The following is a 16,877-nucleotide window of genomic DNA, read 5'->3' on the forward strand; positions in this document are numbered from 1 at the left end:
AAACTATGTCCGTCTGATCTGAGAGCATTAGTTCTATGTCCCACTGAGACAACATTTTCTCCTAAACAGGAGGAAACAGGGATGTTTGGTTTACAGGATGAGGTGGTAACCCCTGAAAAGGAGGGAGGGACTCCCATTGCCATCTGTACCACCAAATTGAATAAATCTCTTTATTGAGTAAAAATCCATTTAAGTGCTTTTATCCCCAGTAATACATGAGACTTCTTCAGAACTAAAAAAAAAACATCTTGTTTCAACATTTAAAAAACATTCCAGTTGACCAATGAACCAATCAGGCTCCACAAAAACACAGTTAAGATAATTTTAAAAATGTTAACCTTCAGCATGTGTGAGTTTCAGTAAACAGTTAATGCTGGTGTATTCATTCAAACCTCGATACACAAAAGCATTCAGCCTTAGCTGCCATTTCAATTCACATAATTCAAGATGTTCCAGTAAATATTTACCTTGAATGTCAGGGGCAATTTGTTGTATTACAAAAAAACCAAAATCATGTTCCTTGTACTCAGTAATATGTTAACATAAAGCATTCGTTTATTTGCCATTTTTGACATCCAAAAGATGTTCATACATTCTTTCTCTTAATCGCCTACAAGTTTTACCTATGTAGAATGCAGGGCATTTTAAACATTTTGCTCCATACACAACATTTTTTGATTGACATATGTAGTGTCCATCCATTACATGTTGAAAAGTAGCCAGTTTAAACTGTTTACTGAAACTCAGAGATGCTGAGGGTTAAAAATTGTAAAATTATCATAAATGTTTTTTTGTGGAGCCTGACTGGTTCATTGGTAAATTGTAATGGTTTTTAAATGTTGAAACAAGATTTTTTTTTTTTAGTTCTGAAGAAGTCCCATGTATTACTGGGGGACAAAGATTAACTGGATTTTTACCCAATAAAGAGATGTATTCAATTTGGTGGCCTGGTGTGGCTGTTTCCTTTAAAAAAATTCTTATGGTTTTTCATGTGCTTTTTGATTATCTTTTTATAGCCTCCTTGATATTGCTTTTTTAAAATCCTGTTTCTTAGCACCTTGTTGCGTAAAGTGATTTCTGAAAAAGGGTACATAGTTATAATGAAATTATTAAACTTAGAAAAAGATGATCGGGAAATTGGGATCACTCCTTGACTCTATTTCCCTTTTTTATTACATCTTTTAAATACCTCAGCAGCAGAATGACCATAGTAGAATACACTTGTCCAGGTGAAAATTTAAAATGTCAGTTTTAACAGCTTCTGTTAGATTTTGAGAATGTAACTAAGCAAATCTAACTAACCATGTAGCAGCAACTCTGAAGACAGTATTAGCAGAATACCATCAGAGTGTTTGATTACATGAAAAGCAGATAAAATTAATGTATTCAATGAATTATTCACCACAGAATAGGGGAGGTTAACAGTTAATAGGTAACTTTTTCATGTTCTCAAAGGAAGCCAGTAAAAATGTTAACATGTGAGCCTAGCAGTTCAAAAGTCTGGAAGTTAAAGGCTGCAGAAGAATAAACTTTCCTCCCAAATCTATCAAACATTTTCCTGTCCTAGTAAGAGGGAATGAGGTTATAGCAATTGTACTCTGTTTAGCAGTAGAAGTTTAAATAAGGAAATCAGTCTGTGCTTTAGGATTACAAAACAGATATTTATGAGTTTGAGGTACTTTCCATAACCTATCAGACTTTTTAGGAGTAGGTGGGTTGACTGTCAGACATGCTACAAGCTGTAAAGAAAACATCCTCTAAAGCTAATAAAACAGAAGGAATGGGTGCAGTCTGTGGAGTATCCAATTGCAAGAAATCCTAGTACTTTTAGTGGGAAATAAGGATTTAATTCTGTTCCCACTAAAATATCTATTTCATCATCACTAAAGTCTCAGAAAAAATATAACTCTTTTGGAGGGAAATGTGAAGTAACGTCTTTCAGAATCACAATACTCTGCTTGTGAAGAAATCAATGAAGAAAAACACTCCCCCTGCAATCTCTGTTCTTCTGACTGAGAATCGGTGTCAGAATAAGAGGGATTTTTTTCTTTTCTATTTAGTGTAAGAGAAGAAATAGGATCTGAAATACTAAAAACAGAAATGAATTCCACAGCAAATCCCAGCAAATCTCCCCAGTACATAGTAATAAAAAAAGGAAAAGTAACATTTCTTAATTTTTTGTTTTCTTTTTCTGACAGACTCCCTGGAAAGAGACAGGCTCGTGGCAGGGGCACTATCCCAGCAGCAGGTATTCTAACCTGGCTATTTGGTAAGCCTTCACTCGCTCCTTTCCCAGAGGCCAACAGGAGAGTTTCTCCCTTGCCTGGAGAAGACAACCCTGCAGACACAGAGGACATGTCTAACTCTCTATCCACAGTGGATTTCCAAAGGACTTCACAAGAGAGACTGAGAGACATCAATGGACAGTCCAAAGAACCAAGTGGTCACAGCAGAGTCATCCTTCTGTGGATGAGACAGAAATGGAGCCAGTGTGACTCCCAAAGACTTCTTTGTGTGAAGAGAGGACAGAAGAACTGCAGAGACCAGTAAATGCTCCATGGTCCAGACAAAAAAGGAGCTTGAAAAATAGGTAGCATTGCCTCTGAGATTCTCTATAAGTCCTTATAGAAAGATGATGGTTTTGAGGTAAAAAATAAATGATTATCTCCAAAATAAAATATTCTGCTCCAACATCCTACATTTATATGTAGAAAATAGTAGAAAAAAATAGATTTTACACAGGGGGAATTCATGAAGGTACCACAATGTGTATACAACTATGTACACCTTGCAGTACCCTTTTGGTTTTCAGCAAGCACCTCAGCCTGGTATTACATGATGCTCTAGCATGAGGAAATGTAGCACCACATTTATTTGGCCCTAGTTCAGTGCTGAATGCTAATGAGGCAGTTCAGGGGAGAGGTATATGCTAATTAGCCATATCTTTTCCCCTCTGAATCTCCTTAAGGGAGGCATGTACATACCAAGAGAGTAATGAAATTGTTCACCCTTGTAGATCACCATGGCCAACCCCACCATATTATAATATTTATCACAGCCAAAAGGTTCTGCTCATTTAGCTACTGCAACTATGAAATGGGGATCTGACAATGCAGGGAGACAGTAGACCCCAGAGTTAACTCATCCATGAAGTGCTATAATGACATTGAACTTAGTACTGGGATCAGAGGGGTTAAGGGAAATAATAATCACCAGGGATACATGTTACTTATCTGCCTTCATAGTACCAGTATCAGTACAGTGATTGGTGTTGGGGAAACATGAAACAGTAAGGATTCCACAAATGTGCCATAATGGCATACAAACTATTTTGGTGCTCAGGAGGTGGCAGACACACACTAACTACCATGGTAACTACAAGTCTGCCATAAAACTACTGTGGCAATTAGGGAGCAAGGTGGGGCATGGGAGGAAGACAAGGTAGAGGGACAGGTACAGGAACTGTGGTATGTGTGTATGTGTGAGTGTCTTTGTATGTGTGAGTGTCTCTGTGTGTGTGTGTGTGTGTGTGTGTGTGTGTGTGTGTGTGTGTGTGTGTGTGTGTGTGTGTGTGTGTGTGTGTGTGTGTGAATGTGTGCTTGTGTTTGGGGGAGCAAAGGGAATGCTAATGCCTACATGAACAGCAGTTTACTATCGCAATGTGTGGATCAGTAATGAGCTGCATGAGGGGCGTGGCCAATATGCCATTCTGATAGCAATATATACATTAATTTTTAGAAAAATCTAACTTAAAGTATACTAAAAGTTAGATTAACAAAGACTCTTTATTATTTTCTAAAAATTAATACATAGTCAAGAGAATTTTTTAATTATTCCTGTCAAGAAGTTTTCTACTGGAGATCTCAAGATGAACAACTCGAAGAACCCACACCATGAGAATGCAGTGAAGAAAGAGCTACATCTTATAGGTTCATAGGTTCATACGAGGCTATCTGCCCTAGGGCATTTATAAGCCTAGCCAGAGTGTATTTGGCTTCCACCTCCCTATTAGATTAGCCTACTGTGCCTCTGTAAAGTAGGTCACAGAAGGTACCCTTTTAAGATTAGTTTACTGTGCCTCTGTCTAGCAGGGACACAGAAGAGATCCCAGGGGTGAATTTGCGATTTCCCATCCACGCGTCCAGATTTCGCTTGAAGAGGGTCAGCAAGGGGCTATGTCTAACATGAATTGGGATTCTATTCCAGAGTGAGGGGATCCTCTGGGAATTGAATCTGTCCCTCCAGCATGTCCTATTTATTTTTGTGCTGAGGTTTAGGTCCCTGGAGCATTTAGCTCTAAGGGACTTGGATTTTTTGAGGTTGAGCATGTCCATTAATTCCGGGTTTGACATGGCTTTGTACGTCAGGCATAGATTGCCTCTGAGTAGGCGGTAAGCAACTGAGTAGAGTTAGAGTTTCTTTAGTTGAGCTGCATAGGACATCTGTTTGCAGCCCATGATCCTCTTGGTGAGGTACTTTTATGGTCTCTCCAGTTGCTGCAGGTGTCGGGTAAGGTACATCCCAAAAGGGGCATTGTATTCAATTATGGGTCTGATGAGTGACGAGTAGTGGGGCACAATAACCTCTCTTGATCTAGATGCAAACCTTTTCGTGATAAGGTGGGCTATATAGAAGGTCTTTCTAACCACTTTGGCAACGTGATTATCAAAGGAGAGATTACTATCTACGTTGGTCCCCAAATCTCTAATTACTTCTTCCGTACTTAATGGTTTACCACCTATGTGGTAATTTGTGGGCACCTTGTTTTTCCCAAAGGGGATGACAATGCACTTTTTAGCATTTAGCTTGTGGCCGTGGCTCTGGCACCAAGCATCCATCTCTGTGAGACCCATTTGGAGGATGCTTGTGTCAGCTGGAGATTCGATTATGGCCCCCAGTTTGCAGTCTTCTGCGAACTTTTTCAGCCATAATCCCCCAGTGTTAGCCTGAACCTCAGAGAAGTATATACCGAACAAGAGAGGTCCCAGAACTGAGCCCTGTGGGACACCACTTGTAACTGGTTTGGATTCGGACATGGCACCTGTGATTCTGACCATGTGAGTTCTATCTCTGAGCCAGTTTGCAACCCATCTTGTGATATAGGGGTTGATATTTAAGCTGGTAAGCTTATTTATGATGCCCGAGTGGGGTATTGTGTCGAAGGCTTTTGTGAGGTCCAGGTAGGCTGTGTGGACTACCTTGCCCTCATCTATGGCTTTGGTAACTGTTTCAAAGAAATCAACTAGGTTTAAGAGGCAAGATCTGCCCTTAACAAAGCCAAATCGGGTAGGGTCCAGTGTCTGGAGGCTCCCAATGTCGTTGTTTATGAGTTCCATGATAATACGCTCCATAGCTTTACAGACCAGACTAGTCAGGCTTATGGGGCAATAGTTTCCGGGGTCCGTTGTGGCACCACCTTTGTGGAGTGGGACCACTGTAGCTGTACGCCATTCTTTGGGTACATATCTTGTAGTAAGGCTAAGTTTGAACAGTGACTTAATGTGAGGGTTCATTTCTTCTTGAAGCTCATGTAAGACACAGCCTGGGACACCGTCCGGTCCCATAGATGCTGTGTTCTTTGATTTGGAGAGGGCAGCTTTCACCTGTGCATCTGTGATGTCAGGGAGATTACATTCAGTTGGGATAGGCATTTGCTCCTTTGGGGGGGAAGGGGGGGGAGAAGTTTGCGCTGAATCTGTCTGCCAGGATGTTGGCTATGTCTGTAGGTTCGGTATATTTTGTACTGTTATGCAACAATTCAGAGCATATCTGGGAGTTTCAGCCCATGTTCCTGACATAACTAAAGAAGGCCTTGTGATTATCTTTAGTGTCAAGGGCAATTTTTCTTTTGAACCTGGCCTTTGATGATTTTATGAGGGATCGAAGTTTCTTGCTAATACTGATCAGAGATGCCTTCCCTTTTTGGGATTTTGCTCTGTCATGTAGTAGCTTCCTCCTTCTGTTGTATAGCTTGTTTATGGCCGGGGTCCACCAGACTGGTCTCCTGTTTTTGGAGAAGTGAGTCTTGATTTTATTTAGGATAGCACGATCCATGCATTCCTGCAGGTGCTCATAGAATGCATTTGTAAAGGATTCTGCAGATTGGGCTGTATTATCCTCTGGCCCAGGGGCTTTGAAGGATTCCATCTCAGTCTTGAGAAGTGCAAAGTTGGCTTTTGAGAAATTCTTTACAGGGATTTCCTTGGCTGGGGGTGGGGACGGGATATGGATGTCCAGAGAAATTTGTTTATGGTCTGATTTTTACCAATGAGGGGTTTACCTCTGGTGTGGAACATAGAGTCCCCATGTTGGTGATGACCAGATCCAATATGTTGTTCCCTATTGTGGGAGTGGTGACCAGTTGTTCCATTGCGTTAGAGTTTATAAATTCAAGGAACCGTTGGGCGAGGGTGTTTGGGCTTGAGTAGTTTTCCCAGTCAGTGTTTGGGTAGTTGAAATCACCCAATAACATAGTGTTTGGAGAGACCTTCATATTCTCCAGTGTTCTCAGGAATACCAAGTGGGGTTCCTGTAATAGGGAGGGTGTTCTGTAGCAGGCTACAAACTGAAAGGCAGTTTTGCCTGCTGTTAGTTGCACATGGATGGTTTCCGATGCTTCGTGCAGTGCCACTAACCTGGAGGTGTAGGTATCTTTGATGAATATAGATACTCCCCCTCCTTTTGTGCTTTGGTCCGAGTTTTGGGGCCGAAACACATGGTAAGAGTTATAACCTAGTAGTGCTGGGGTGCTCTCAGGAGCCTTGAACCAGGTTTCTGTTACTGCACAGACATTGATTTTCTCCATACTGAGGACAGCCTCGAGTGCGTGCATCTTGAGGTTTAGACTTCTGGCATTGAGTAGCATTACCTTTAGTTTTTTTATCCTTGGGTTGTCTATGGAGGTGGGTTTGTCCTTTGAGCCTTGCCTAAAAAAAGCACTATGGGGGTGGCAAGAGCCTTGGCCAGTATAAGAAAGCCTAAGGGTGACAGGTGTAAGCCATCCCTAGCGAAGCAACGTGGCTTGTCGAGCATGTCATCCCAGGCTGACAGACACTGGATCCCCTTTGAATGACACCAGTACTTTAACCAATTGTTGAAACTGATCATATTGTCTTTATACTGTGTCATCATTCTTGGTGAGGGCAAGATGCTACTGAAGGTCAGGGTCATACCAGCCTAGGCTACATGGTCAGAGAGCTCCTCTATGTCTCTTTTCATGTAGTCCAGGGAGGTACGTCTCAGGTCATTCACACCAGCATGGACAATGATGGAGTCATACTTGTACTTGCTCTGGAGTGACCTGAGTGCTTGCATTATGTGGCGGATCCTGGCACCCGACAGGCAGCTTACAGTGACCTTCTCCTTGTTCAGTCTGATGAGCGGGACGTCAGTGTGCCGGACAATAGAGTCCCCTATAACAAGTGTATTTGGTGTGTTGTTTGGCCTTAAGGGCTGTGACTGTGAGGCACACTGATTTTGTGAGATATGTGATTCATAGGTATTGTTGAGGGGTGGCTGTTGCTTGGATATCTGCTTAGGAGGTCTTTGCTGTTTAGGCAGATTTTTATTTAGAGACTCCGAGTATGTTTTTGTGTGTTTACGTGTTGGGTATGCAGATGCAATAGGTCTGTGTGAGACTGGATTTCTTGTGTGAGTGGTTATCTTTTCCTCTTGACTGACTGTGCAAGTCTTGGGTTGAGAGAGCTCTGCCTCCAGTTTGGCTGTGTAACTGCATCTCTCACATGTATTAGAGTTTGTTGGAAGGAGGAGAGGGTTGTCTGTGTACATAAGGAAATTGTAACATTGCCTCAAAATTCCCAGATTCACCAGCTCGACTGGAGAGCAACCTTGAAATTGACCCTTGGACATACCAGATTAGTATAGGGAACTGTTTTTTTACTGATCAGATTAGGGAAGGGAACTGATTTTTCACTTGATCAGGAAGGACCAATCGGGAGCGTAATACTTATGAGAAGTCAGGGAGGGTGTAGTGCTTTAGTTAGTTAGTGTTTCCTTATAAGAGCTAAGCAAGTGCAGGGCTTTAGAAAGAGAATAGAGTGATTACTTTGAGAGTTTGAACAGTTCTTATGGAAAAAGTGAAGAGCAGACTTTGTGGAGCCTGGAATAGTTTAAACCTGTTTAGGCGGTTCTGCCCGATGCTGCTCAGTGCACAAAACTACCCAAAAAGAGAGTTGTAGGGTTTTAACAGAGAGAGATCAAGGAGTTTAGAATTGACCCAAAATGGCCAATAAAACTACAGCTTCTAGGTAGTAACCACTACTCCAGGGACAGGCAGGCTGTTCAGTGTTAATCACTCCCACTGGTGAACACAGAGAATTCCCTTTAGCCCAAGCAAGCACTGGCCTTCTAGAAACTTCCAAACAGTTCAGAACAGCAAATCTGTAACTGAACTTTCTTAATTTTCAGAAAGTGGGAAAAAAGCAAGATTTTTTTTTGTTTTTTCTTCTTTTTGTTGTAGTTTAAAGGTAGCAGAGATACACAAGCAGCAAAATAATCACAACAGTGCAATAAATGACCCCACACTTGAGTGCTAGGCCAAAATCAGGTAAAATGCAGTTTTTAGAGAAAAAACGATTTTAAATTAAGTGCAACACAGGAAATGCAGTAAACAGGCTCTAGATGTGTTCCAAGTACTGTTACTGTTACAGATATAAACTTTATCAAGCCGGAAAATGCCAAAAAGTAGGCGGCAAAGCAATAAAACTTAACAAAAAATCAGAAGAAAATACTTAAAATCACAAAAGTGGCTCCTTTTCTTCTCTCAGCATTTTCTCCCCTTGGTAGGTGCTTCAGCAACAACTAGCAAGCCTGAAAAGATGCCAAAACCATGAGGCAGCCGGGTTTTAAGAGAGACAGAGCAAGGAGTTTAGATTTGACCCAAAATGGCCAATAATACTACAGCTTCTAGGTAGTAACCTCTCCTCCAGGGACAGGCAGGCTGTTCAGTGTTAACCACTCCCACTGGTGAACACAGAGACTTCCCTTTAGCCCAAGCAAGCATTAGCCTTCTAGAAACTTCCAAACAGTTCAGAACAGCAAATCTGTAACTGAACTTTCTTAACTTTCAGAAAGTTGGAAAAAAGCAAGATTTTTTTTTCTTTTTGTTGTAGTTTAAAGGTAGCAGAGATACATAAGCAGCAAAATAATCACAACAGTGCAATAAATGACTCCACACTTGAGTGCTAGGCCAAAATCAGGTAAAATGCAGTTTTTAGAGAAAAAAAACGATTTTAAATTAAGTGCAACACAGGAAATGCAGTAAACAGGCTCTAGATGTGTTCCAAGTACTGTTACTGTTACAGATATAAACTTTAGCAAGCCGGAAAATGCCAAAAAGTAGGCGGAAAAGCAGTAAAACTTAACAAAAAATCAGAAGAAAATACTTAAAATCACAAAAGTGGCTCCTTTTCTTCTCTCAGCATTTTCTCCCCTTGGTAGGTGCTTCAGCAACAACTAGCAAGCCTGGAAAGATGCCAAAACCATGAGGCAGCCGAGTTTTAAGAGAGAGAGAGATCAAGGAGTTTAGAATTGACCCAAAATGGCCAATAAAACTACAGCTTCTAGGTAGTAACCACTACTCCAGGGACAGGTAGGCTGTTCAGTGTTAACCACTCCCACTGGTGAACACAGAGACTTCCCTTTAGCCCAAGCAAGCACTGGCCTTCTAGAAACTTCCAAACAGTTCAGAACAGCAAATCTGTAACTGAACTTTCTTAACTTTCAGAAAGTGGGAAAAAAGCAAGAGTTTTTTTTTTTTTAATTTTTGTTGTAGTTTAAAGGTAGCAGAGATACACAAGCAGCAAAATAATCACAACAGTGCAATAAATGACCCCACACTTGAGTGCTAGGCCAAAATCAGGTAAAATTCAGTTTTTAGAGAAAAAAACGATTTTAAATTAAGTGCAACACAGGAAATGCAGTAAACAGGCTCTAGATGTGTTCCAAGTACTGTTACTGTTACAGATATAAACTTTAGCAAGTCAGAAAATGCCAAAAAGTAGGCGGCAAAGCAGTAAATCTTAAGAAAAAATCAAAAGAAAATACTTAAAATCACAAAAGTGGCTCCTTTTCTTCTCCTCTCAGCATTTTCTCCCCTTGGTAGGTGCATCAGCAACAACTAGCAAGCCTGTAAATATGACAAAACCATGAGGCAGCTGGGTTTTAAGAGAGACAGATCAAGAAGTTTAGAATTGACCCAAAATGGCCAATAAAACTACAGCTTCTAGGTAGTAACCACTCCTCCAGGGACAGGCAGACTGTTCAGTGTTAACCACTCCCTCTGGTGAACACAGAGACTTCCCTTTAGCCCAAGCAAGCACTGGCCTCCTAGAAACTTCCAAACAGTTCAGAACAGCAAATCCGTAACTGAACTTTCTTAACTTTCAGAAAGTGGAAAAAAGCAAGATTTTTTTTTGTTGCAGTTTAAAGGTAGCAGAGATACACAAGCAGCAAAATAATCACAACAGTGCAATAAATGACCCCACACTTGAGTGCTAGGCCAAAATCAGGTAAAATGCAGTTTTTGGAAAAGAAAAATGATTTTAAATTAAGTGCAACACAGGAAATGCAGTAAACAGGCTCTAGATGTGTTCCAAGTACTGTTACTGTTACAGATATAAACTTTAGCAAGCCAGAAAATGCCAAAAAGTAGGCGACAAAGCAGTAAAACTTAACAAAAAATCAGAAGAAAATACTTAAAATCACAAAACTGGCTCCTTTTCTTCTCTCAGCGTTTTCTCCCCTTGGTAGGTGCTTCAGCAACAGCTAGCAAGCCTGAAAAGATGCCAAAACCATGAGGCAGCCGGGTTTTAAGAGAGACAGATCAAGGAGTTTAGAATTGACCCAAAATGGCCAATAAAATTGCAGCTAACAAACATTCAAGAACTGTCACTAAAAATAAACAAATTTGAAAAATGGATATTATCAAACAAGAATGCAGTAAACAACTGGGACTTCTAAATGGAATAGTAAAAATACAGTCTGAACAGCTTCTTGGCTTAAAGGAAACAGTAACTGACCTTGATACTAGAGTGACAGAAAATGAAAATCACAATGAATTTCTTCTGAAATAAAACACCAAGCTGACTGAGAAACTGGAAGATCTTGAAAGTATATCAAAACGGAATAACATAAGAATATATGGAATTCCTGAGAAAGAAGAGTGTGCTAACATGATTCAATTCCTCAGTAAGTGGTTTTCATCAGCACTAAACATGCCTGAATCCCTCTCTTTTGGAATTGAGAGTGCTCATCGGTCCTGGCAAATCCAGCTTCATCTCTGTGTTCAGCTAACCCCAGGTCTATAATAGTTAGATTTCTTTCCTTGCAAGACAAGGACTTAGTGCTGAAATCAGATTGGACTAATTCCCCTATCAAGATGGTTAAAAAAATTATTTGTTTTGACAATGACTACACTTCTACAACCATATCTAGAAGAAAATAGTGTGTTCCTCTAAATAAGTCCCTGAAAAAAGCCAATATTAAAGCTCAAATTCTTTTCCTGCAAGAATAAAAATCATCTTGCCAGAAGGAGTGAAGATCTTTGATTCCCTACAAGAAGCAGTTGAATTTATCCAAAAGAAGAAGATACTGTTGGACATAGAAGAAATGGAATGGTCATCTCAGAGTTGGAAGAGACAGGCAACAAAAATGGATGGTCTGTGAAGGAAGGAGCAAACAAAACTAAAAAACTAAAGGAGAAATGAATTAATTCCTTCTAATTTAAAATGCTTTGTTTTAAGATTCATAATATATTTGATTCTGGAAAGTCTCTATTCTGAAAGGTAATGTGAATCATGTTTATTATTAACTTTTTCTTTTCCTTTCTATATCTACTTTTTCTAATTACATATAGTATTAAGTATTTAAATAACATTCTCTTTCTCTCTCTCTCTCTCTCCTTTTTTCCTATTCTTTTTTGTTGCCAATATTCCTTTTCTCTCTTTTCCCCATTATAAGTGCTTTACATACTTTTCCCATTTAAATAGCTACAAATGATGTATGTCTTCTAATTCTTCAGTAATTGTATAATTTGACTTAATACCAAAGTGCATTTTTTCTAGTGGGTCAGTGGTGGACTAACAAGGTGTTTTTGATTAATGTTTCTAACTAGATGTTTAGACTCTTTGTCTAGACACATTTAAACAATAATACAGTACATTAATGGTGCTTTATAGATAAGTTTATATATAAATATATATATATATATATATATATATACTAGGTTCCTTTTTTTCTCTCTGGCCTGGTTAACTAGTGGGTAAATGACTGAAATGTTATAATATGATTTCTGATTTGAGGCAGCTGTTGTTACTTCTAAATAGCTGTTTTTATATGAAAGGGTTAATTTTTTCATGATGTTGAAGTTTTGTGAGGAAACTGGTGGTCTGTGTGACTGTTCTCATTATGGAGATCCATGACATGCACTGACAAGGCAGCTTGAGCATTTTTTTTTTTTTGGCTTTCTGTAAACTCTAAAAGCTTCATGATCTGAATTTCTGAATTTCCAGCCAAAAATGCTTTTGTCTTTACTAGTGACAACTTCTGTTGTGCATGAGCCTATTTAGATACTTTTTAACAAGTTTATGAAGCTGCAGCTTGAGGAAACAACAGTGATGACATCATTTGACCTTTTGAACTTGTTAAATGGTTGTACTTAAAATTCTTTTCTCTTGAAATTCTGTTTTCCTTCACTAGATACTTTAAATGGTAAATAATTAGTTCTGATAAAAGTGCTTAACTCCTTTGAAACTGCCTATGTCCTCTTATAGATGCATACATTCTGCAGATTCACTGACAGTATTAGCAACTAAATGACATCAAGTGAACTAGGAGCTGCATTAGAAAACTCATTTTGCATATTAACATCAGACTTATGTTATATAATTAAACCTTTAGTAACTAAACAGAGGGTTGTGAGGTCCCTTTCTCTCTCTCTCTCTCTCTCTCTCTCCCCCTTTCTGATGAAAGACATCAATATAGATATTGTAAACGGATATGAGTAATATGTGTATAATTGCAAAATATAATACTTATGTTGTAATAAGTGTTTTATATATATATGTATATATATATATATATATATATATATATATATATATATATATATATATATTCAACAGATCCTTACATGAAACATGTTAGATAGATGACTGATAAAATGGTTAAATCATCTGATGTTTCTTGAAAAGTCTTGGAAATATTGACAATCCTCTTAACCTTCAACTTCTAATGTTCATACATACTTTGATCTGATGTGTATTTCTGGCATATCTACATATTAGAGGTGCTATTATCATATGTGACATATTCATATAACTTCTGATATATTGGACCCTCTCATTCTAATCTATATTTCATGGATATATATATATATATATATATATATATATATATATATATATATATATATGGAATCACTACGGAATACCAAAATTCCACAGTCCCGAGGCTCTGAATCCAGAGGACTAGAATCTCGAGATTGTGGAATCTCAAAACTTAAAAAAAAAAAAAAAAAAAAGTAAAACATACAACAAACTATTCTAACGTGTATGCAGCGGGGCAAGCCCCCATGCACCCCCACACTCCCTTGCAACTTAAATATACCAACTCTGAGATCACACTACAGTGGAGTGAACTGCAAAGTTCCTGTTCTGCACTGTTCGGCAATCCCCATTCTCTACGTTCGAGATTCAGCAATCTCGAATTCTGGTCCTCGAGATTCTAAATTTCGGGATTGTGGAATTTCGGTACTCCATAGTGCCGCGGTGGTGGTGCTGCAGTAGCGTTGTCACCTCACAGTTAGACATTGGCCTGTTTGATTCTCAGTTAGAGTGTCTTCTGTGTGGCGACATGTGTGAATGGGCGTTCCTTCATTGAAGGTTGTGCATTAGGCCTGGCAAGCCAGCACGTAAAACTCTACTGCCAATCATTAGCGGACCGGAGTTCCGCTGTGGCGACCCCTAACCGGGAAAAGCCAGAAGACACAAACTTAGTGATCCGATATAGATATATATATATATATATATATATATATATATATATATATATACTTTTTTATATATATATATATATATATATATATATATATATATATATGTGTGTGTGTGTGTGTGTGTGTATACAGTCATGTGAAGAAATTAGGTCTATTTTTTGGTATTATGTTGGTAGTCCCTTCTAGCATAATATCATAGTTCTGTATCTCAGTGTTAAGGTAAAGTGTAAGGAAAATTAGGTTGATTGTCTCTTTCCACTTCATAAGCACAAATTCTTCATCTGTACAGATTTATAGTAAATGTCCCTATTACTTTTCTGTGAAAACTACATTATTTTCTATTTAACTCAAGCAGTAACCATAATGCCTACAACAAGACTGTGAACTGGCCAAGAAAGGGTTATCCTAGTTATCCATTTTGGTCACAAAAATGATGACATTAATGATTGTAATTACACAATTTTGATATTCCTCGTTGAGTATAAAGTATAACTTTGATTTGTATAGTAGAGGATTTCTGAATGTGGGAAGTATCTGGTAGTCAGTTTTCTTGATACATGTATATTGCATGATGTCTGCATACCAAAAACAGATGAGGTTCATAGGTGCCAACATTCTTCAGCACCTTTATGGAGTTTTTTTCCCTAATGTATTACTTTCCAGAGAGATGACTACTTTTCTGGTTACTGCGTACATTCAAAAACCGTATTGAAAAGCATTGTCATTTGAAGAAATGTCAGTAATTTCAGTGTATAGTAGATCTAAAAGTAATGAGAAGAATCTGTCATACAGTAAAACTTATGCATTCATTTGTTTCTTTCAGGAGATGAAAGTACAGAGAACCACCCTGAAAACTTAAATCATGAAAATAATGTCCAAACCCGATGTCAGTCGTGTACGTCAGCATTTCTAAAGCTCATCTGGGGATTTCTGATTATTTTGTCAGTGTCATCCTCATGGGTTGGAACTACACAAATTGTGAAAATTACATATAAGAACTTTCATTGTCCATTTTTCATGACTTGGTTCTCAACAAATTGGAATATTATGTTTTTCCCTGTTTATTATACTGGGCACCTGGCAACTGCAGATGAAAAGCAGTCACCTATTAAAAAATTAAGGTAAGCTTCAGCATGTTATGAAGATACATCTATATATACATATGTGTGTGTGTGTGTGTGTGTGTGTGTGTGTGTGTGTGTGTGTGTGTGTGTGTGTGTGTGTGTATTTAATATGCATGTATAATAAACATGTTAATGTATATGTGCGTGTATATTCAGATGGAAAAGATAATTAGTTCAGCTGTAGACCATCAGATGGGCTACTTAAAATTATTAGTACCATATATAAAACATTCTCTATATCATCTTGAGATTTTTTCTTATAAATTGCAGGGTTATCAATTAATGTGTTCATTGATTTGGGAAATGTATTTATTTATTTTAAATAAACAAATATTGGGAGCTATATCGCTTCCTTCTTGGATTCAGTTGAAATTATGTAAATGGTAAGGAAGCTATGCGGCAGAACGGCACCTGAATGGCACCAAATTTAAATAGTGCTGGTGCGTAAATGAAAACTCGCTTATCCTTACCAAGCGATTCTCCCTCTAGCACAATTCAGCAGTCCATACAGCAGCAAATAGTTCCAATAGATAAAAATCCACGAAATACAAACGAAACGAAACAAAGGCAGTATTCACTTCACCTGTGATGCACCACGACAAAAACTCGTCAGGAGATGTGCATAAAACTGGTTTTATTCAAAAACAGTCAGAAAGGCAAGCGCTTTCACCCGTAGGCTTCTTCAGGCCATAAAAAATTACATATTTTTTAAGATCCTTATATACTCCTAAATTTAATGACATCACTTCCTATCACTGAGTATCTAAATTAATCCAACAACAAAAATGCATTTACATAAATTCTAAGAGTACGATCATATACAATGCTAATCATATTATATAAACCCCTTTACTATAGGCATTTCATAAAAATATATATATACAATTTATAAAATGGGATATATATTACTGAATAAAAAACCATGGTTAAACTATAAAATCCTAAAAGTGCCTGTATATCTGCCTTATTGAACTTATAATATACCGTAATGGGTGCCTTGATTAATATTAATATGTGACACAGATTAACTCCACCCATTACTGAACTGTAGTATAAAATAATACAGTTATAATGCCTATGTATCTATTTAAAACTTTTCTAATTAATATTGTGTTTTGAGAATGCTAATACAAATCACTTCATATATACTAGCAAAAATGTGCCATCATTTCATTAACTATAAGGCATAAATACCAATATATATATATTTTAGAGCAACAACTAAATCAAAATACAAAATATTAATAAATATTAATAAATATATACACATTACTCCTGGCCAATAATGATCATAATCCCTACTAATAAAAACATTAAAGGATTAATGAATAAAATAAATAATTTATTTTTTCACCTTTAATGCCCTAGCTTTTAACATAGGTCTGATTGGGATACGGTCATTAAGTCCTGGCTCCTTATCTGCCCTTAGCCTGATTATCCACTTAGTCTCTTGTTGTTCAGTGGTATTGCGTATAGGGCCTCTCCTAATCATTGGGTAATTGACATGAATAACCATAAATTTAAAAGTATGTTCCATGGAATTTTTGATTACATGTTTAGAGAGAGCATTTTTATCAGATTTAATCTTAATGTTATAAAAATGCTCCCTAATTCTCTCTCTTAGTCATCTATCTGTCTTGCCCACATAAAATGCTGGGCAAGACTGACATAATGCCAAGTACACAACGTGTGAAGTTTCACAATTCACATTACTGTTGAATTTGAATAACTGCTGAGTA

At 38.0% G+C, this 16,877-nt stretch overlaps 1 protein-coding gene across 1 annotated transcript in view; it reads left to right on the forward strand.

Moving 5' to 3' along the window:
* The window catches only part of SLC35F4 (solute carrier family 35 member F4), a 638,863-nt gene that overhangs the window by 132,123 nt on the left and 489,863 nt on the right, over positions 1–16,877 (forward strand). The window contains exon 2 of the mRNA XM_044074433.1: positions 14,838–15,135. Within this exon, the coding sequence (XP_043930368.1) occupies positions 14,838–15,135 (298 nt within the window). The remainder of the gene's footprint in view (positions 1–14,837; positions 15,136–16,877) is intronic.

The sequence above is a fragment of the Protopterus annectens genome, chromosome 6.part0 (assembly GCF_019279795.1).
Source record: "Protopterus annectens isolate FY-2018-M chromosome 6.part0, PAN1.0, whole genome shotgun sequence".
NCBI classification, from domain to species: domain Eukaryota; kingdom Metazoa; phylum Chordata; order Ceratodontiformes; family Protopteridae; genus Protopterus; species Protopterus annectens.